At 38.5% G+C, this 18,477-nt stretch overlaps 2 protein-coding genes across 3 annotated transcripts; both read left to right on the forward strand.

The window, feature by feature from the left end:
- The first annotated feature begins 171 nt into the window (after positions 1–171).
- Positions 172–11,831, forward strand: myo5c (myosin VC). Of its 2 annotated transcripts, XM_011476022.4 has the most exons (40): positions 172–331; positions 598–708; positions 805–976; positions 1,077–1,221; positions 1,288–1,444; positions 1,589–1,732; positions 1,824–1,905; positions 2,039–2,146; positions 2,229–2,335; positions 2,421–2,686; positions 2,764–2,845; positions 3,126–3,266; positions 3,346–3,468; positions 3,593–3,676; positions 3,782–3,913; positions 4,027–4,124; positions 4,192–4,278; positions 4,361–4,472; positions 4,563–4,774; positions 4,855–5,020; positions 5,093–5,239; positions 5,319–5,483; positions 5,580–5,673; positions 6,919–6,982; positions 7,044–7,318; positions 7,399–7,462; positions 7,542–7,622; positions 7,702–7,882; positions 7,967–8,060; positions 8,159–8,222; positions 8,314–8,482; positions 8,569–8,653; positions 8,740–8,832; positions 8,977–9,131; positions 9,963–10,052; positions 10,159–10,309; positions 10,379–10,667; positions 10,754–10,928; positions 10,997–11,077; positions 11,153–11,831. In XM_011476022.4, the coding sequence occupies exons 1-40, from the start codon at positions 305–307 to the stop codon at positions 11,300–11,302; spliced, it is 5,223 nt and encodes a 1,740-aa protein (XP_011474324.1). In that variant the 5' UTR covers positions 172–304; the 3' UTR covers positions 11,303–11,831. The 2 variants fall into 2 exon arrangements, with proteins under 2 accessions (XP_011474324.1, XP_020559622.1); XM_020703963.3 differs by lacking the exons at positions 172–331; positions 598–708 and having other exon boundaries at positions 804–936.
- Positions 11,832–13,108: 1,277 nt separating this feature from the next.
- Positions 13,109–18,461, forward strand: gnb5a (guanine nucleotide binding protein (G protein), beta 5a). The gene is made up of 11 exons (XM_004069956.5): positions 13,109–13,395; positions 13,788–13,924; positions 14,039–14,080; positions 14,979–15,055; positions 15,140–15,272; positions 16,279–16,422; positions 16,499–16,590; positions 16,744–16,792; positions 17,018–17,114; positions 17,247–17,413; positions 17,497–18,461. The coding sequence occupies exons 1-11, from the start codon at positions 13,260–13,262 to the stop codon at positions 17,506–17,508; spliced, it is 1,086 nt and encodes a 361-aa protein (XP_004070004.1). The 5' UTR covers positions 13,109–13,259; the 3' UTR covers positions 17,509–18,461.
- The last annotated feature ends 16 nt before the right edge of the window (positions 18,462–18,477 follow it).

The following is an 18,477-nucleotide window of genomic DNA, read 5'->3' on the forward strand; positions in this document are numbered from 1 at the left end:
GGGATGCACATTATAAAATATATTTAACTGTGAATTCAAAAAACAAACAAATGAATGTAAAGAATCCATTCAGTCGAAGTTTAGTTTGAAACTACTCAAAGGGGATTTAATTTTAGCTAATTTAACAGTGTCTTTTATTTTGAAAGATTTTTCGGGAAATGAAATGAAAGTTTGTGAAACTTGACAGGTGAAACTTTCTTTTGTGGGAGTCAGGAGGAACCGCTCCGGTAACTTGGAAACTGCAGAAGTACGCATTGTTTTTAAGACACGCATTTAAAGGAAGTTACAGGAATAATGCGCAGTCATGACTTTATTGGAACTTTACACGAGGGTAAGGAACAGATTATTTTACAAACCAATTTCCTACAGTCTCTGAAAAATAAGAAGTTTAAAGACATATGGAAACTTTGGAAAACTCCTTTGCACGCCATGGGGAATAATCACCTGACAGGATCCACTCAATTTAACATATATTTAATTTGATTTTTACCTTTGAGTCCTATTCAGACTGTATGTTTTTTTTAATTATTTGTTAAGTTTTCTTTTTCATTTCTGGCACAATATCAATGGTCAATTTATTATAATTTTTTTTCCCAGTATAACAGAGTCTGGATTCCAGATGAAAAACAAGTTTGGAAGTCAGCTGAAATCAAACAAGACTTTCATTCTGGCGATAATGTTCTTGAATTACTACTTGAAGATTCCACTGTAAGTAGAGAAAAAAAATCTAATCTGCGCTCAAGTTATAAAGGTGAGAACCATCCCCTGACCCTGCTTTCTGACATCACCTATGTTATTTCACAGGAGTACCACTACCCAGTTGATCCATCTAGACCAGAACTCCCACCTCTCAGAAATCCTGACATCTTGGTGGGGGAGAACGACCTCACAGCTCTCAGCTACCTGCATGAACCTGCGGTTCTCCACAATCTAAAAGTGCGATTTGTCGAATCAAGAATCATCTATACCTACTGTGGTACAGTTGAAAAGAAAAAGACTTTTCTCGGCAGATTTGACTGAATGAATGGCAAATGTTTAAGTCATTTTTATTGTTGCGTTTTCCCCCTTATTTTCAGGCATTATTTTGGTGGCGATAAATCCTTACAAGCAGCTTCCTATCTATGGAGATGCTATCATACATGCATACTCTGACCAGAACATGGGCGACATGGACCCACATATATTTGCAGTGGCGGAGGAGGCCTATAAACAGATGGCTAGGTAGGATGCCATACACAAAGTATGCATTAAATCGTGATACTTAAAACTGCTAATGATTTTTTTTAGAAACCATAAAAACCAATCCATCATTGTCAGTGGAGAATCTGGAGCCGGCAAGACGGTGTCAGCTCGGTACGCTATGAGGTACTTTGCTGTTGTTAGCAAATCAAGCAATAAGAACCGAGTTGAAGACAAAGTGCTGGCATCTAATCCAATAACAGAGGTGATTTCTTTCCCCCCTCCCAACTTACTAACTATTCACTCCATTGGCATTCTTCTACTAAACTTTGAAACATAATAGACATTTTCCAATTTGGCACAAGTTTAAATGATTTACTGTCAGGAGTTATGTTTGGTTTTCTCTCAGGCTATAGGAAATGCCAAAACAACCCGGAATGACAACAGCAGCCGCTTTGGGAAATACACAGAGATCAGTTTTGACAAGAAATACCGGATCATCGGCGCAAACATGAGCACATACCTGTTAGAGAAATCCAGAGTGGTTTTTCAGGTACTGTGCAAGATTTTAAAAAATAAATCTATTTTAATTCTGTTTTAATAATGAAAAATGCATGTTCAGGTGTTTGTTCGTTTTTCCTCAGGCAGACGATGAGCGCAATTATCACATTTTCTACCAGATGTGTTCCTGTGCAGACTTGCCAGAATTTAAGAGCCTTCGACTGTGTACGTTTTTTTTTTTTTTTGCACCGTGTTTCTATACTGCATCCGTTTCAATGCAATAGACGCTGATGCGGCACAGTGTCAAACAGGTACTGTGGATGGAGTTTCAGTGTTTTTGGTACTTGTTCATTTGCAGTGAGCGCAGATAAGTTCCTGTACACCTGCATGGGTGGTGACATAGCCATTGAAGGCGTTGATGACAAAAGTGACATGAATGAAACTCGACGGACATTCTCTCTTCTGGGTAAAAAAACGATCTTTTAGACCGCTGCTCTCCTGTGATCTGTCTTTTATCTTGATTTTAATCTCTTTTCTTTACTGATCAGGGTTGAAAGAAGACTTTCAGGCAGATGTCTTTAAAGTTCTGGCAGCAATCCTGCATTTAGGAAATGTGGAGATCAGAGACCAAGGAAATGACAAATCATCCATTGCTGTAAAGACTTTTTTTTAAAAACAATCAATCCAATTGAGAGAAAACATTTGTTTGATTAAAAATGTGACTTGAGATGTTCTTGCAGCCCACGGATCCACACCTGGCAGTGTTCTGCGAGCTGCTGGAGGTGAGCGCAGAGGGGCTGCTGCGATGGCTGTGCAACCGGAGGATCGTCCTGTCGGCTGAAACTGTTGTGAAGCCGGTACCCAAGGAGCGAGCAGTAGCTGCCAGGGATGCTCTAGCTAAACAGACCTATGCCCATCTCTTTGACTGCATTGTCAACAGGATCAACACAGCACTGCAGGTTCCTGGAAAGCCGCATGCTTTTATTGGTGTTCTGGACATTTATGGGTAATGCAGACGTACACTTGTTTCCCTGTCGGTTTCTCTATTTCTTTCACCATAATTGTGTGTTTCATTGGTTTCAGGTTTGAGACCTTTGACATCAACAGCTTTGAACAGTTTTGTATCAACTATGCAAATGAAAAGCTGCAGCAACAGTTTAACTTGGTATGTCTTTGAGTAAAATGAGCATTAATAATTTTCAGAGGGAGATGAAGCTTCATCATCCTCTTAATGTCTAGTTTGTCTTATTCGACTGTATTTTAAATATGTACGGTATTTTTTAAAAACAATTTATTATTGTTGTAAACTTGCAGATGGTTGCATTTTCCTCCCTGGGGACCATAAAGTTGTATTCTATTGTTCTGTTCTATTAGTTTCATCTGTTATCACTGCTAAATGCTTTCCAAACCTTTAGTCTTAAACTGCTGCCTGCTATCACTTTCAGCATGTGTTTAAGCTGGAGCAAGAGGAGTACATGAAAGAGGACATCCCCTGGACACTGATTGATTTCTATGACAACCAGCCTGTTATTGACCTAATTGAAGCAAAGTTGGGGATTATGGACTTGCTTGATGAAGAATGTTTGGTAAGATTTACATAACTTTTTGTGATTTTTAATTTTTTATTCTAATTTTGCTAATGGACAAGTATGTTTTACCTTCAAGTTCCCCCAAGGCACTGATCAGAGCTGGCTGCAGAAGCTGTACAACTATCTGGATGCCAATCCTCTGTTTGAGAAGCCAAGGTTATCAAACAAGGCATTTGTGATTCAACACTTTGCAGACAAGGTGGAGTCCTCCGTCTGCACATAATGCAGCCTTAAACTGCTGTTCATTACAGTTTTGTTCAATTTTTGCTGAAGTTTTTGAACAATTTGGGACTAATTTGAGCCATTTATTTTTCCTCAAAAAGGTGGAATATCAGTGCAAAGGTTTTCTTGAGAAGAATCGAGACACTCTTTATGAAGAACTGGTGGATACGATGAGAGCTAGCAAGGTGATCAGTTAATCTCTTCATGGTGCAAATGATTTCAAATGTGACAACATGCTAGATTCTTTTTTCACTTCCTAACACTTTCTCCCTGTTTACATTTACTATCAGCTTTCATTTCTGGCCAACTTTTTTCAAGAGGAGGAGCTAACCCCCACAGCCAATAAGAGCTTCAAAGTAAAGCCAGCCAGGCCTCCAGTGAAAGCCACCAATAAACAGCTGAGAACCTCTGTGGGAGATAAGGTGGAAATGTTTCTCCTCACCTTCCACTCACTGGGGTTTAAACTCAGTGGAAGTTTTCATTATTTATGTACGCACATAGACTTTCTCCTAATTAGTTTTCTTTTTTGGAGTAGTTTCGCAGCTCCCTCTTTTTATTGATGGAGACACTCAATGCCACTACCCCTCACTATGTGCGCTGCATTAAGCCAAATGATGAAAAGCTCCCGTTTGAGTGAGTACCTATGACTCTTTAATTTGCAATATTTGTTCAGTGTAAACCCACGCTTGTATTTTTATAGATATGATTCCAGAAGAGTTGTGCAGCAGCTGCGAGCTTGTGGCGTCCTTGAGACAATTCGTATCAGTGCACAGAGCTACCCGTCCAGGTGACCCGCTACTCATGTTTGTCCAACTTATCTAATCTCTTTTTCTGCTCATTAAGTAACTTTTTTTTGTGTTGGTTTTTAGATGGACGTACATTGAGTTTTACAGTCGATACAGCATCCTGATGTCGCACCTGGAAGCCGATGTCAGGGACAAAAAAGAAACCTGCAAATGTGTGCTCCAGAGACTGATTCACGTCAGTTTTGTTGCATAAATCACCTTCCATTGTAAGCATCATCACACACTGCATTAACATGTCTAAAGGATTTTATGTCTTGGACTCCAGGACACGAACCAGTACAAGTTTGGCCGCACTAAAATCTTCTTCCGAGCTGGCCAGGTGGCATATCTGGAGAAGCTGCGTCTTGACCGCCTTCGAGAAGCCTGTGTGATCATTCAAAAACATTTCCGAGCATGGAGCCAGAGACGGAAGTACCTGAGGATCAGGGATGCAGCCATTGTCCTACAGCAGTACATCAGAGGACAGAAAACCATCCGGTTAGAAGTGTTCACATGCTGTTTTTAGGATCCTCTGATGATGATGCTTTAAAGCTAAAATGTTTTTGCAACAACTTCAGTAAAACAGTGACTGCTGAGGCACTGAAGCAAGGCTGGGCAGCAGTGGTCATCCAGAGACACTGGAGAGGATACTGCATGAGGCAAATCTACCAGGCAGTCTGTCAGGCCACCATCACCATCCAGGCCTTCACACGGGGTTGGATGGCTCGAAAACAGTACAAGAAGGTCTGGAACAAGTCTCTGCAAACTCAAGAATTTGTGTGATTCGAGTATTAATGAAACTTTGACACTCTATAGATGATGGAGGCGCACAAAGCAATGATTTTACAGAAGTACACCAGAGCATGGCTGGCTCGACGGCGATTTCAAACCATGCGTCGGCTGGTGCTTAACGTCCAGCTCTCCTACAGGGTGCAGCAGCTCAGAAAGAAGATTGAAGAGCAGGTAGTGAAACCTTCCAGGGTTATTTCCGCTGTGGACTTTACTTGCATGACGTAACTGAAGCCATTTTAAACCCTGACAGACTAAAGAGAATCGAGGATTGATGGAAAAATTGACCACCTTGGCCAACTCTCAGTCTCAAAACACACATAGACTTCAAGGCCTGGAAATACAGCTGGAAAAAGTAACCAGCCAAAAAGAGTCTTTGGAGGCAAAAGAGAGGAAAACAAAGGAGGAAACTAGTTTGGTCAGTACTGAAATTAGCTTCTATAAGTCCAGCTTTTGGTTCATTTATTAAAGCAGAGTGTTATACCTAACCCAACTAACCTGAGTGTCACTCCAGACAATCACGCAACTTCAGTGCCGGATAGATGAGGTCAACCTGGAAAAGCAGAACTTGGAGAAAAAATTTGAAGCTTCCATCAAAGAGGCCAAAGGTACAGAAATATACGTTAACATTCATGAAAATGGTTGTGCTGGAATGTTTTTAAATCATTAACTACAAGAATATTATGGCTAAAATCTGCTCTAGTCGTTAAAATTAGATTATCTTTTTAAAATAATGAAATTTACTCAAATGAGCACTCTAAAAAAATCTTAAAATAGGCGGATGACAGTGATTCTTTGTGTTTTGTTTGTTTATAGAGAGAAAAGCACACAAATCTTTCCTAAGAGCCTTAACCAATTTGCCAAAAATTGTGTAGTCTTGATTTGAATCTGCTTTTGATCCTATGCTCCCTTTAATTATTGATTGGGATTTCAACAGTAACAAAATAGAAAATTCTGAGGGGAAAACTGATCTGACCCTGAGCGGCAGGTTATCATCTTTTAGGTCGTCTTGCTGAAGGATGAACTCTTGGTCGTCTAAAGTGACGTTTGAAGAGAAAAAGAATACCTTGAGGGAGTAATGGCTTTAGATAGATAGATATAGATAGATATAAACTTTATTAATCTCCCAAAGGAGAAATTCAGGTGTCCGGTAGCAAAACACACAACCACACACAACAAACAACAGTAAAAAGACAGTTCACAAAATAATATCAGTTCATATCATATTTAGGGCACCAGATGTGTGGTGAAAATTACAGCTGTTCATGGGAAAAAAAACCTCCCAGATCACTGAGTTTGAAGTTATTTGTACAGATGAGTAGGACTAACATTAATATATAAGTGTGAAACCCTGAATTACCGAGTGACACTAGATACTGATCACAGACTATTTTCTTTGGGGACTCAGATATTGACTTTTAAAACTTCTTCAAATCTTTTTCTTGTTTCAAAAACTGGCACTCATTGAGGGTATTTTTACAGGATTGATTTCTTTTTAAAAAAATAATTTAATGTTTTGTTGCAGTTTTACACATTTTCCTTATCTTCTTTGTACCTGATCCTTGCACCTATTCTAATAATGTCTCTTTTGAGGATTTCTCTTAGGGTGCTCTCATAGCTCCATGTGAATGCAACCTCATTAAAGCAATGGGTAGATCTAAGTGTAAGGCTGCATGCATTTGTGCAATCCTGCAAATACTCTCCTTTTGCATGTCTTTGACTCTGAGCATCTTAATATTTGTACAAATGACACAGATTAAATTGTTTAAAATGAAAACAAATAACACAGTTAAATGTTTTACTGACTCCATGCAAGTATGCCTCTTGTGTCATTGATATTTTAACTTTTACAGAAAGCTTTGACCATTTGAACAGGAGTCTTCGAGAAGACATGGAGAATGAAGCAAGGCTCAGAAAGTAGGTAGAACGTGCACGATTACATACAAATGCTGGAAGCTGATGAGCTATCCGTTGACAGGATTGCTGAAAACAACATTGAAATCAAGAAGCAGGACTACGAGAAGGAGATGGTGACTCTTAAGGAGGAGATCAGGAGACTGAAAGAAGAAAGAGTCGGCCTGCAGAGGAAGATAAAGGAGGGAGAAGAGGTGAACTCTGATCTGCAGGAACAGATCGTTCAGCTCACCAAGCATGTGAAGATCATACCCGAGCTGCGCAGAGATCTGAACAATATGCAGAACGACAGAAATAACATGGATCGGAGGATAAAACAACAGTCAGAATTAGCAAGAGGTGCTTAAATTATTTATCCTTCTCTTTAGAAAATCAATGATTTTCCATTTTGCTCATGACTCATTTATACTCTCCTTCAGCTAAAATGAGGGAGATTGCAAGGAATCTTCTTGGTGAATTTGTTGAAGAGGAGGTTCTCTTGGGGTAATGTGCTGGGATTTGTGGGAATGTACCTTTTTTTTCCCCCCTGAGACATTTGTACTCACACGTTGTTTCTGTGAAGGATAACTTCAGATGATTCTGAGAAGATCTATGAGCCTGAAGATTTGCTGGAAGCCTTTGAGGGTCTGCAGAAAGCCACAAGGTTGTCATCTTTGCTGTCAGACAATCCACTTTACTTAACCACCTAAATCCATTACTGATGGTTCCATTTTTGTTGGCAGGCTTTTGGAAAACCACCAAAAGGAGCAAAAAGAGAAATATGAGACAAAAGTAGAGGGACTAGAACTGAAAGTGGACCATCTGCAAAACGAGAACTGCAAGCTGCAAAACCTGTTTCAGGAGAAAATTAATGTCACTGAAAGTATCCACCGAGAAGTGTCTAGACTCACCAGCGAGAACTCTGTACGGTTTTACATTTTTCCGTCCATGTTTCATTGTGGAGTCACATGAAGTGCCCTCTAATCTGTGTTTGGATTTGTCCCACAGTTGATTCCAGAGCTGAAGCTGCAGGTTTCAGAGCTCCAAAGACAAAAGCAAGAGCTGGAGGACCGTTTCATGGAGCAGGGCAAGGAGCTAGAAGGTGATTTATTTATTTATTTATTGTCCAAAAAAAGCTTATATTGGTGATTTTTCGGGATAATTTTGTTTAAAAGCTCTTCTTTTATATTTGTGTAAAAGACAAAAACACAGAAATCAACAATATTCTTCAGATAAGGATCTCAGAGGAGAGCTCACAGCGCAGGTAAAAAACATCAGTATTGTTGGGATTGTGCCTTTGCTGATAGATGAGTAGTCATTTCTAGTTTTAAATCTCCTTTTGGGTTTGGATTTAGGTATTTTGAGGAGAGAGCCAAAGAGTTGGAGGATGCAAAGATGGAGCTGGAAGACAAGGTGGAGGAGCTTGAAGAGGAGAATGATCACTTAAAGAAGCAGCAGCTCATGGAGAATGAAGCTAAGAGGAAACTCAGAGAGGAGACGTCGATATTAACTGCCGAGAACATGGTGTGTGGCTTTAAATGAAGAATGATGGAGTGAACACGTGGCCGTCTTTTATGACAAACAGTTCTAAAGACCCGCTTTGATCTCAGGACTTTGAGGAGCAGCTTGACCAGAAAGACAGGCTGATAAAGAAGCTCCAAAATCAAATAAAAAGCCTTGAAGCATCACAAAAAGGTACCGTTTCTGATAATTATGGTAAAATCTTAAACCAATATACAGTAATTTCACTAATTCCATTATTTATCCCGTTTCTCACACAGCTAAGCAAAACTCTCCAATCCCTAAGGAATACCTCGGCATGTTGGAGTTCAAAAGAGAAGATGAATCCAGACTTGTTCAGAATGTCATTCTGGGTATTTCCTTCCTTCATGTCGTTTCCCTATCATCCCAATTTTCCGACTGTATTCTCCACATTCTTTTGAAAAGTCAATATTAACTTTAATAAGACATGTGACGACCTTGTCATATTCTTCAAATGCTCTGCGACTCGTTGGCAGACTTGCAGCCCAAAGGTGTGGTGGTCAACATGATTCCCTGCCTGCCAGCTTACATCCTGTTCATGTGCGTCCGCCACGCTGACTACCTGAACGACGACGCCAAACTCAAGTCTCTCATGAGTGCGATCATTTGTGCTGTCAAAAAAGTCATTTTGGTGAGGAACGTTCTTGTTCATCTGCATTTTATTTAACCCTCAAAACGTTGTCACTTGGATGTTTTTCCAATCCTGTGTGTAAAGGAAGCACTCTGGAAATTGTATTATACTTTTACTTTGCAGAGAATGTTGGATGGGGAGATAAAAATGTAAATGTGTAAAGGTTTCAGGGTATATACAGTATCTTTACAAGTTTAGGATCAAACCAGAAGGTCACATGGACAGGACCTTCTGATCAGAGGTCACCCACTCCACATCTACACCACAGCCCCCCATAGGATGATCAGATTAGCCCTCATCTTTAGAAATTATTGTGTTAAACTATTCTATTCTGTTAAAACACACATTTGAGATCAGAACCACTCCTGAGATGACTTCATCAGTGAAAATATCTGTTTTCTGATTGCTAAGAAGCAAGATAAACCTCTGATATATCTAAAAAACAAACATATAAACATTCAGATAAAGTGGATTGTCTGACAGCAAAGATGACGATCTTGTGGCTTTCTACACTGACATCCAGAACCGAATTACTGATCAAGCAAAATCTGTGCATCTAAATGTTCAGCTTTTATTTCAGTTTCTGCTTTGCAAAATGTTTATTCATGTTTTATTAGCACCCTTTTTAATTTTTTTAGAACAAATTAGTTGTAGCTAAAACAAGTTTGTGAGTACAGTAAAAGTTCATGTTTTTTTTTAGAGATCTAATTATTTTCTCCTTAAATTATGATTTTTTTTCCCTTTGGCTGAAGCTTTGCTCTTCATCTAACTTCCAAGTTTGTTTTTGTGCTGTTGTTGATGAAGAACATTGACCTTTTCTGTCTGTTTTAGAGTCGCTGCAAAGACTTTGTGCTGCTGTCCTTTTGGCTCTCCAACACACACCAGCTGATCAACCTTCTAAAGCAATACAGCGGAGAGGAAGTACGAATTCAGTATCCTGAGGCCACCCTGCAGTGATTTTCAGTCAGTAGCGTCTTTTATGATGTTGAAAGCATGAGGGGAATTCATTTCTTTTGTTCTCCATAAGGAATTCCTGAAACAAAGTAGCCCCCGGCAGAGGAAGAACTGCTTACAGAATTTCGATTTGTCCGAGCACAGACAGATATTCAGCGATCTGGCCATTCACATCTATCATCAGTTCATAAGCGTCCTGCAGAAGATCCTCACTCCTGCTATTGGTATTTGACCTCATACACATATCTTCATTGTTTGTTATCCAGACCTTCTCAATCTGCTTTCCTCCACAGTACCTGGAATGCTGGAGCACGAAAGTTTACAGGGAATTTCTAGCATGAAACCTACAGGCTTCAGGAAGCGCTCCAGCAGTCTTTACGACGAAGAGTCAAAGAACTTCACCATTTCCTCCATCATCAAGCAGCTCTCTGTCTTCCACTCCACCATGATCCACCATGGCATGGACCAGAATCTGATCAATCAGGTCACAAAGCAGCTCTTCTTCCTGGTTGCTGCCACCACCCTTAACCAGATAATGCTTCGTAAAGACATGTGCTCCTGCAGAAAAGGAATGCAAATCAGGTTTGTGGTCTTCTCATTTCTGGATCGGAGTTAAAGAAAAACAGGTTCTAAACCTTCTCTCTGTTTTTAATTTGTTTTTTTTTTAGATGCAACATCAGTTATCTAGAGGAGTGGCTGAAGGAGAAGGACCTTCAAAGCTCCAATGCTATGGAGACTTTGACGCCCTTGGCCCAGGCCGCCTGGCTGCTACAAGTTAACAAGTCCACTGATGACGATGCCAAAGAAATCACAGAAAAATGCACGGAGCTCAACCCAGTTCAGGTACTTTACATCTTATGTGGGTTTGACATTGAAAAGCTCCTACTTAACACAAAAATCCTTTCTTTTAGATTGTCAAAATTTTAAATTCTTACACCCCAATTGATGATTTTGAGAAGCGAGTGACGTCCTCATTTGTCCGGAAAGTTCAGGTAAACTTCCTCAAAAGTGGATTTCAGTCTGGTATTTTTGCACCTCCTTAAATGAGCCTTTTTTTTTCTTTGCAGTCTTTACTTATTCATGAAGGATCCACCCAACTGATGCTGGACACAGACTTTCATTTCCAGGTCACATTTCCTTTCCAGTCATCTTCACAGGCTTTAGAGCTCCTACAAGTCCCAGCCAGCCTTCATCTAGACTTCCTTACCAGGGTCTGATCCAGACGACCTTTAACCTTTCACTCCTCCTTTCCCATTATTACCACAGAGGCCTTAAATGGAAAATGTTTGACTTTCACAAAATATTATTTTGGAAAAACTTGGATAAGTATAGTCCAAAACTCTGACTAGAAATCAGATAATAAAATGTAGCTTTTTAGTCCATTTTTGTAATTTAAAAATGAAAGATAATTTAGAAATTTTACAAGTAACCTTAGAAATGGTTCAGTTATTTCAGCTACTTTTATTTACTGGTAATTTAAGTCAATCGTTTTACATTTTTAATCTAAAGAAATAAACAAATTAGTATTTTCAAACATCTATTGTACTGTGTATTCTTATTCAAAATTGCTTCTTTGTGACGGGAAAAAGTTTGTGTTTTTTTGTAAATTTACATCATCTTTCTCTTTCGGCTTTTCCCATCATAAGTCTACTAATCTACTTTAAAATGTGTTTTATTTATAAAAATACTGTATAAACTTGCAAAGTGCTGAAGTAAATAAAAAGGTCTGTATAATGTCACACTAAATACATATTTTATATTCCTGTTCAGTGGATCGTTTTGACTTGCAGCAACAGGAAAACAAATTTTACATTTTCAGTAAAGTTAAAAGAAACATGTGTCATGTCAATTTTTATTTTTGAACATTTGTTATCATTTCAAAGTAAATGAATGTTACTGCTAACACAAACTCCTTTAGGAATGATCATATGCTTGATCGACCAGAATTGATGGTTCAGTGATTCTAAAAAAAGAAGTATATTCCAATTTTATTATTTAATGTTCAACTTCCTTTTTTCATCTTTCTGGATCTATTTCAGAATAGTTAAAGGGGCCTTTGTTAGGTCATTGAACTGATTTATTGTAGTTCAATTTTGGTTAATTTTGGTTCAGTTTTGGTTAACCAAAATTATCATAAAATGTTTGATCTGATATCAGTGGTTGTATTATTGGAATAAGTTTGCAAATAAATTTACTCCAGCAAGATCTTATTTGACACAGGATGTATTTTATTTTGAAAGCAACTTGTATGTGCTGCTTTCAAAAGTACATAACTGTTATAATTCAATTATTGGAGCTATGTGAGAACTACATTTAATAAAAGACTGTCTTAATGGCCACAAAAACAACACTAAACTGTCAGTTGTGACTTTGCGGCTTTCACTTTTGGTCAGTAAGAAATTGAGCCCAGCTGCTCTTTTAGTGTCAAAGGTTGCAGACCCCTGGGCTATAAAATGAAACTGAACTGTATCTTCTGGTTCTTGCTTTAACAGCATTTTAGCAGGCATCACTTTTTTGGGGCATTATTGCCCCTCACAGGTGAAAATTGGATTAAATTTTTTTTTTTTTTTTTACTTTTTTTCAATGTATTTATTTTCTTTTACCATCATATTAAAAATAAAGATGACTTTAACTAAATAAATGCATATGATATAATATAAGGTAAATGTATCCAGTGGGGACAAAAGTGATTGGCAACTTTTGGCAATGATCAAGGCCCCCCTGGAGCTTCTTTGAGAGACATGAATGTTTGTTTGTTTTTTGTTTTTTTAATCTTGGAGCAATAAAGCGCAAAATGTTATTGCCCCATAAAAATTAAAATAATAGAAGTCAAACTTGATTAACTGTTCAATTTATAATAAATAAAATAACATATATCGAATTAATATATTGTTATAGGCCATTAAAAACAACACAAGAAAATATTTGTACGTATTTTCACTAGTTTAAAAATAAAAATAATAAAAAAATAATGAAACGTATTTTGGTTTGAGATCATCCTGGTTTAATCTCAGGATGCGGGCTGCGCGCAGCATCCCGGGGATCCAGGATCCTGGATCCTCCTCTGGAAACTGGAGGAGCATCTTCTCCCTCTGACGTCATGACAGCAGCATCAGCTGTTAGCTCCGCCGTAAGCCTTTCCGCCGCCTGCCGCTTCCCGCAAAAAGGAAATATATGAGATCCCCTCTCAGCCCTGAAATGGCGACACAGGAGGTTCCGCTGAACGAGACTCTGGCTCACCTCAAAACGGAGTCGGAGACGCTGAAGCTGAAGCTGGAGGAGGAACGAGCGAAGCTGCACGATGTCGAGTGTGAGTGCTGGAAAATGGAGAGGCCTCGATCCACTCCTGCGACCACTCTGCCGTGGGACTGACGGGACCGAACGACTCCCTGTCGTTAGTCGGGCACCAAGCCGGGGGGGTTGCAGCGTTAGATGGGGAGGGATGTGGTGGTGGGTGGGGGGGACGTAGGTCTGATTGTTAGTAATGTTTGCCTCCCCATTTTGAAGCTTCTGTTTCTCCCCTGCTGTGGGTTTGTCCACTGATGCCTCAGAATCCTGACGGATGAAAACACCAGTCCATGTTTTTATCCCACTGAGATGTTTTCACAGCAGGTTTAACGGATGTGTTTAGGGTTTAACCATCATCAGCATGCAGGGTGTGAAGCTGGACCCGTAACTGTGTCTGCATGTGTGTGAGAGCAGTGCATCAGGTGGCCGAGAAGGTGGAAGGGCTGGGTCAGTTTGTCATGAAGACACGCAGAACTCTGAAGGGACACGGAAACAAAGTCCTGTGCATGGACTGGTGCAAAGACAAGAGGAGAATCGTCAGCTCCTCACAGGTCCCAAACTTCATACTTTCAAATCCTCCTTTAGTGAAATTCATGATTAAAATCATTTTGCTGTGGATTTTTGTCTGTTTTCCCCCCTCCTGATATTTGCTTTTCTCAATGCAGGATGGGAAAGTGATCGTATGGGATGCCTTCACCACCAACAAGGTCACTCATTTTCCTCCATTATCAGTTTGTCTTGTGAAGATTGTTTGCTCTGTCAAGTACGCCAGCCAAGAAAGACCAAAAGACGAAGAAACAAGACTAGACTTTTCAATTTAACCTGTAAAAACATTCAAAACTATAACAGAAAATGACAACAGGACTCAAAAGTACGGAGCCCCTGAAGTGCCATAGTAGCAAAAAAAAAAAATCAGAAGTAGTTTCTCGTGCGCACAACTTTCTGGTAAGGACCAGATACTTTCTCATAAACACAAGAATGCAGCACAATTTTTTTTAACTTTGTCGTTCCTTTAGGGGCTCCGTACAAAGTTACATGTCAAGAAAAAAATCTTTGCTGAGGTTATAGTTAAGTACTTAGAGAACTAAATAAAAATAGGTTAACAATCTAACAAAAAAAATCAACACAAAACACACAGCAGCAGCAACTAAGGCAGCAAAAACTCAACAATAAGCCACATTCCTATTTTATGAACTCAGCTTTAGATTTTTCCACTCTAAGAGTTTTGCTATTTGTTTCTCCTAACTGACTATAAGCTCTGTTAGATTCATTCTTTGTTTGTTTTGCTTATTCTTTTTATTTTCTTAATTTAAATTAAAAAAAAGCTATTTTAATAATTTTATTTTGTGTTCAGCCCTTTTGAAAGATGAATTTCTGTTCATTGAACAGACAATCAATGAATGTACGTTCTATTCTATTCTATTCTTACCATTGGGATCTACGTTAGAAAGTAAAAATCACAAAATCAATCAAAATCAAGTTTATATGCAACAGTTTTTAAAAAGATTTCCCATCTTCTCCCCATTGCTCTCTGTTGTCTTTTATCAAAGCCTAATGAATTCTCCATAGAAGACTCACACTGCTTTGTGTTTCCATTTTTATTAGGAGCACGCAGTGACAATGCCTTGCACCTGGGTGATGGCCTGTGCTTATGCCCCCTCTGGATGTGCTGTAGCCTGTGGGTGAGTGTTCTGATGCTAATTCTCCTGTTTGTTTGGGTTTTTTTGGTCACATGTTTTTTTATTACTGTCTTTTTTCGGTCACAGGGGTCTGGACAATAAATGCTCAGTGTATCCTCTGTCTCTGGACAAGAATGAGAACTTGGCGGCAAAGAAGAAGTCAGTGGCCATGCACACCAACTACCTGTCTGCCTGTAGCTTCACTAATTCAGACATGCAGGTGAGACGTTGGAGGGTGGCGTCTGTGGATGTCAGGAAAAAAACAAGCAGTTTTTTATTTCTTCATACAGTTATTCAAACATCACAACTGACATCAGAGTTTAAGAAATAACATTTAAAAAAGACAAATTAAAGCCACTGAGTACATTTTAAAAATGATAGAGCAGTTCCCAATGTGGGGTTTTATCATTATACGTACGATTTATTTTAAAATTCTGTTATTAAGGCTAACTTGAGCACAGATAAAAAAAAGTATGTTTAAAATGAAAAAAAAAGCAAAAAACGAAATTACTGCAAAGACACATGACTAAACAAAGTATTAAGATGAACAAAACATGGAAGTAAATTGAAGAAGAAAATAAAACCAAATTTAAAAGAACAATATAATGAGGGAAAATCAGTGAAATGGGGTTATTCATCAGAATAAACAGTTTTCCAGTGGCTAAATGCATTAGTATTCTTTACGTAACAGAAATAAATTCACTTGAGTTGGAGATCAATTTCTAATGGGGTTTATCTTAGAGTGCCACGTCTATAATGAGCTTCTTATGTCAGAATTTTTTATGTGTATTCATAATTATGAATGTGCCTGTGGGTGAAATAATGTTAGTATATTGGGAGTTCTATAATGGGATCTTAATATGGGTGTACATAAATTATCTGGTAATTCATGTATGTATATTAAAGTATCTTTCATATAAATATTTTGTGTATATAGTCCGTAAGAACAATTATTTTAGGATCTTTTGGCTGCTTTTCAATTTTATTATTTTTTTTTTAATCTTTTGGATTTTAAATTAAGTGGTTTTCTTTCAAAATTGTTTTTCACAAACAAAATTTCAAATTTTACAATGACTTGCACTTCTTTTATGTCCTTGTTTGGTTCTGTTCACATGTTTAAAGCTGTAGGAATGATCCATTTATAAACCCAATGTTTTATGAAAAAGCCTATTTTTAAACTTCAGCAGTCATTATTCTCCCTTCCTCTTTGTCTTTCTGTGCCAAAGATCCTGACCTCCAGTGGGGATGGGACCTGTGCATTATGGGATGTTGAAAGTGGGCAGCTGTTGCAGAGTTTCCATGGACATGCAGCAGACGTGCTCTGTCTGGACCTGGCGCCATCTGAGACTGGGAACACGTTTGTTTCTGGGGTGAGGATGCTCTCTATCCCCTGCAGGTTGTGTCATCTGGGATGTTTTGCCGGATTCTGTTTGTGTATCTTTGCAGGGCTGCGATAAGAAAGCCAACGTGTGGGACATGCGCTCCGGGCAATGCATTCAGTCCTTTGAAACTCATGAGTCAGACATAAACAGTGTGCGGTAAGTCTGTCTATGTTAACCTGGTAAATAAATCAATAATATGTAGAACCAAAAAATGAGTATCTCGTAAGAAATCAGATATTTAGAATAATCAAAGCAGTTGTTAGCTGTTATTTGACAGAAATGTTTTATCTGTTGTTAAAACATTAACAGATACTATCCCAGTGGAGATGCTTTTGCTTCCGGCTCAGATGACGCCACAGTGAGTCCGCAGAAATAACTTTATGTTTTAATGAAAAAACTGCTGCATTTCAGCTGCACAACTTTTTTTGAGCAATACTTGTTATTAGCATGTCAGATAATTTGCCTAATTTGTAATTATTATTTGCATTTTCTGTTTGAACTTTTATCTTATTGTATTCTCTCACTTTTCATTTTCTCTAGAGTATTTTTTTTATTCTAAAAACAAGCCTCCCCTGTGTTGCAGTGCCGCCTGTATGATTTAAGGGCAGACAGAGAAGTTGCTATTTACTCCAAGGAGAGCATCATATTTGGGGTCTCCAGTGTTGATTTCTCCCTCAGCGGTAAGACCCCCCCTTTCCCTTGATTATTTCCTTACACAATGACGTCAACAGAAAAAAAATCTCCATCTAAGTTGATGTGTGTGAATACGTTTTTAATTGTTTCTGTATGTGTTGGTTTGTAATGTTCTACAGGCCGGTTACTATTTGGAGGCTACAACGACTACACCATAAATGTCTGGGATGTTCTAAAAGGTACACGAGTCTCTATTCTGTTTGGACACGAGAACCGTGTCAGCACACTGCGAGTCTCACCCGACGGGACGGCTTTCTGCACAGGATCCTGGGACCACACTCTTCGGGTATGGATATTGATGTGTTGAATCCAATAGGATTTCACTCCCAGTGAGCTTGCTGGTAATATGTGCCTTTTCTTTTTTTTCAGATCTGGGCCTAAGACACAAAAAACCAAATAGCAGACAGACTTAAATGGCCACTTACTTTTCTGTTTGCTCAGGTGCAGCCACCACAAGCTGAGTTTTGGTTGTACATACAGCATATCAATAGCACTGTATATATACTCCAGTTTGCTGGCAAGGATAGATTTACATGTTTGAAAGTGTAATTAAACCAAAATGGCATGCTTGCATAGCACTATGAATAAAAGAGAATTGCACAGAAGTATTTTTGGGTTCAACTTACAATGTAGAAAGCCTTTTGCAAAAAATATTGGTGGTAGTACCTTGCATTGGCCTAGGGTAGAAGTGACACAATAAAGTGGTGTATTGTATGTGTGCACATAAAGGAAAATGTTTTTATTTATTCATTTTTGTCGGTGATGGTAGAGAATACTGTCTGAAGATTAAAAAGCTATGAAATAATCTATTTAACATAGACTGAAGGGAGAGTAGAAGAACGGTGAGGGTAATAGAGAGAGTAGCAAGAATGGCTTAAAGAAATTATTTAATCTTGTCAGGATGTTTACATACTTAATTAAGTTAGAACTAAATACTTGGCTAGAAAACATGCACTGGCATGAAACTTCTTTGGCCAGAATTACTAAAGTTTGTGAAACCTTTAAGAGTCAAAAAGTGACAAAATGCATCAGCGCATGTCCTTTGCAAAATAATATTTACTGCTAAAACTAAACATTGGTTTTATTTCCTGAGACAGCTGTGTCCAGGTATGGAAGTAGCTTAGAATTCACACAAGTTTTTCATCCCTTTCTAAAAATCTATGAAAACTGATACTATTAAAATTTGAATGTGCTCCTTTTGATGCAGTTGGAACAAACGCCATGGCTGTTGTTTCATATTTACTGTAATTACTTTATTGTAGTTGAGTGTACAGACATTCAAGGGACTGTTAATCTGAATACTACAAACATAATAAATTCTGTTTGAAATATCACTGTTGTCTTTGTCGT

This window comes from Oryzias latipes, chromosome 6 (genome assembly GCF_053564925.1).
Source record: "Oryzias latipes strain Hd-rR chromosome 6, Olatipes_Hd-rR_3.1".
Taxonomy (NCBI): Eukaryota; Metazoa; Chordata; class Actinopteri; order Beloniformes; family Adrianichthyidae; genus Oryzias; species Oryzias latipes.

Coding starts and splice junctions, on each gene's coding strand:
- myo5c (XM_011476022.4), top strand. CDS start 305: ATGACTTTATTGGAACTTTACACGAGG. Junction 7,883..7,966: donor GACTCACCAGCGAGAACTCT/GTACGGTTTTAC, acceptor TTTGTCCCACAG/TTGATTCCAGAGCTGAAGCT. Junction 8,223..8,313: donor GAGGAGAGCTCACAGCGCAG/GTAAAAAACATC, acceptor GTTTGGATTTAG/GTATTTTGAGGAGAGAGCCA.
- gnb5a (XM_004069956.5), top strand. CDS start 13,260: ATGAGATCCCCTCTCAGCCCTGAAATGGCGACACAGGAGGTTCCGCTG. Junction 13,396..13,787: donor GAAGCTGCACGATGTCGAGT/GTGAGTGCTGGA, acceptor GTGTGAGAGCAG/TGCATCAGGTGGCCGAGAAG. Junction 17,115..17,246: donor TGTTGATTTCTCCCTCAGCG/GTAAGACCCCCC, acceptor AATGTTCTACAG/GCCGGTTACTATTTGGAGGC.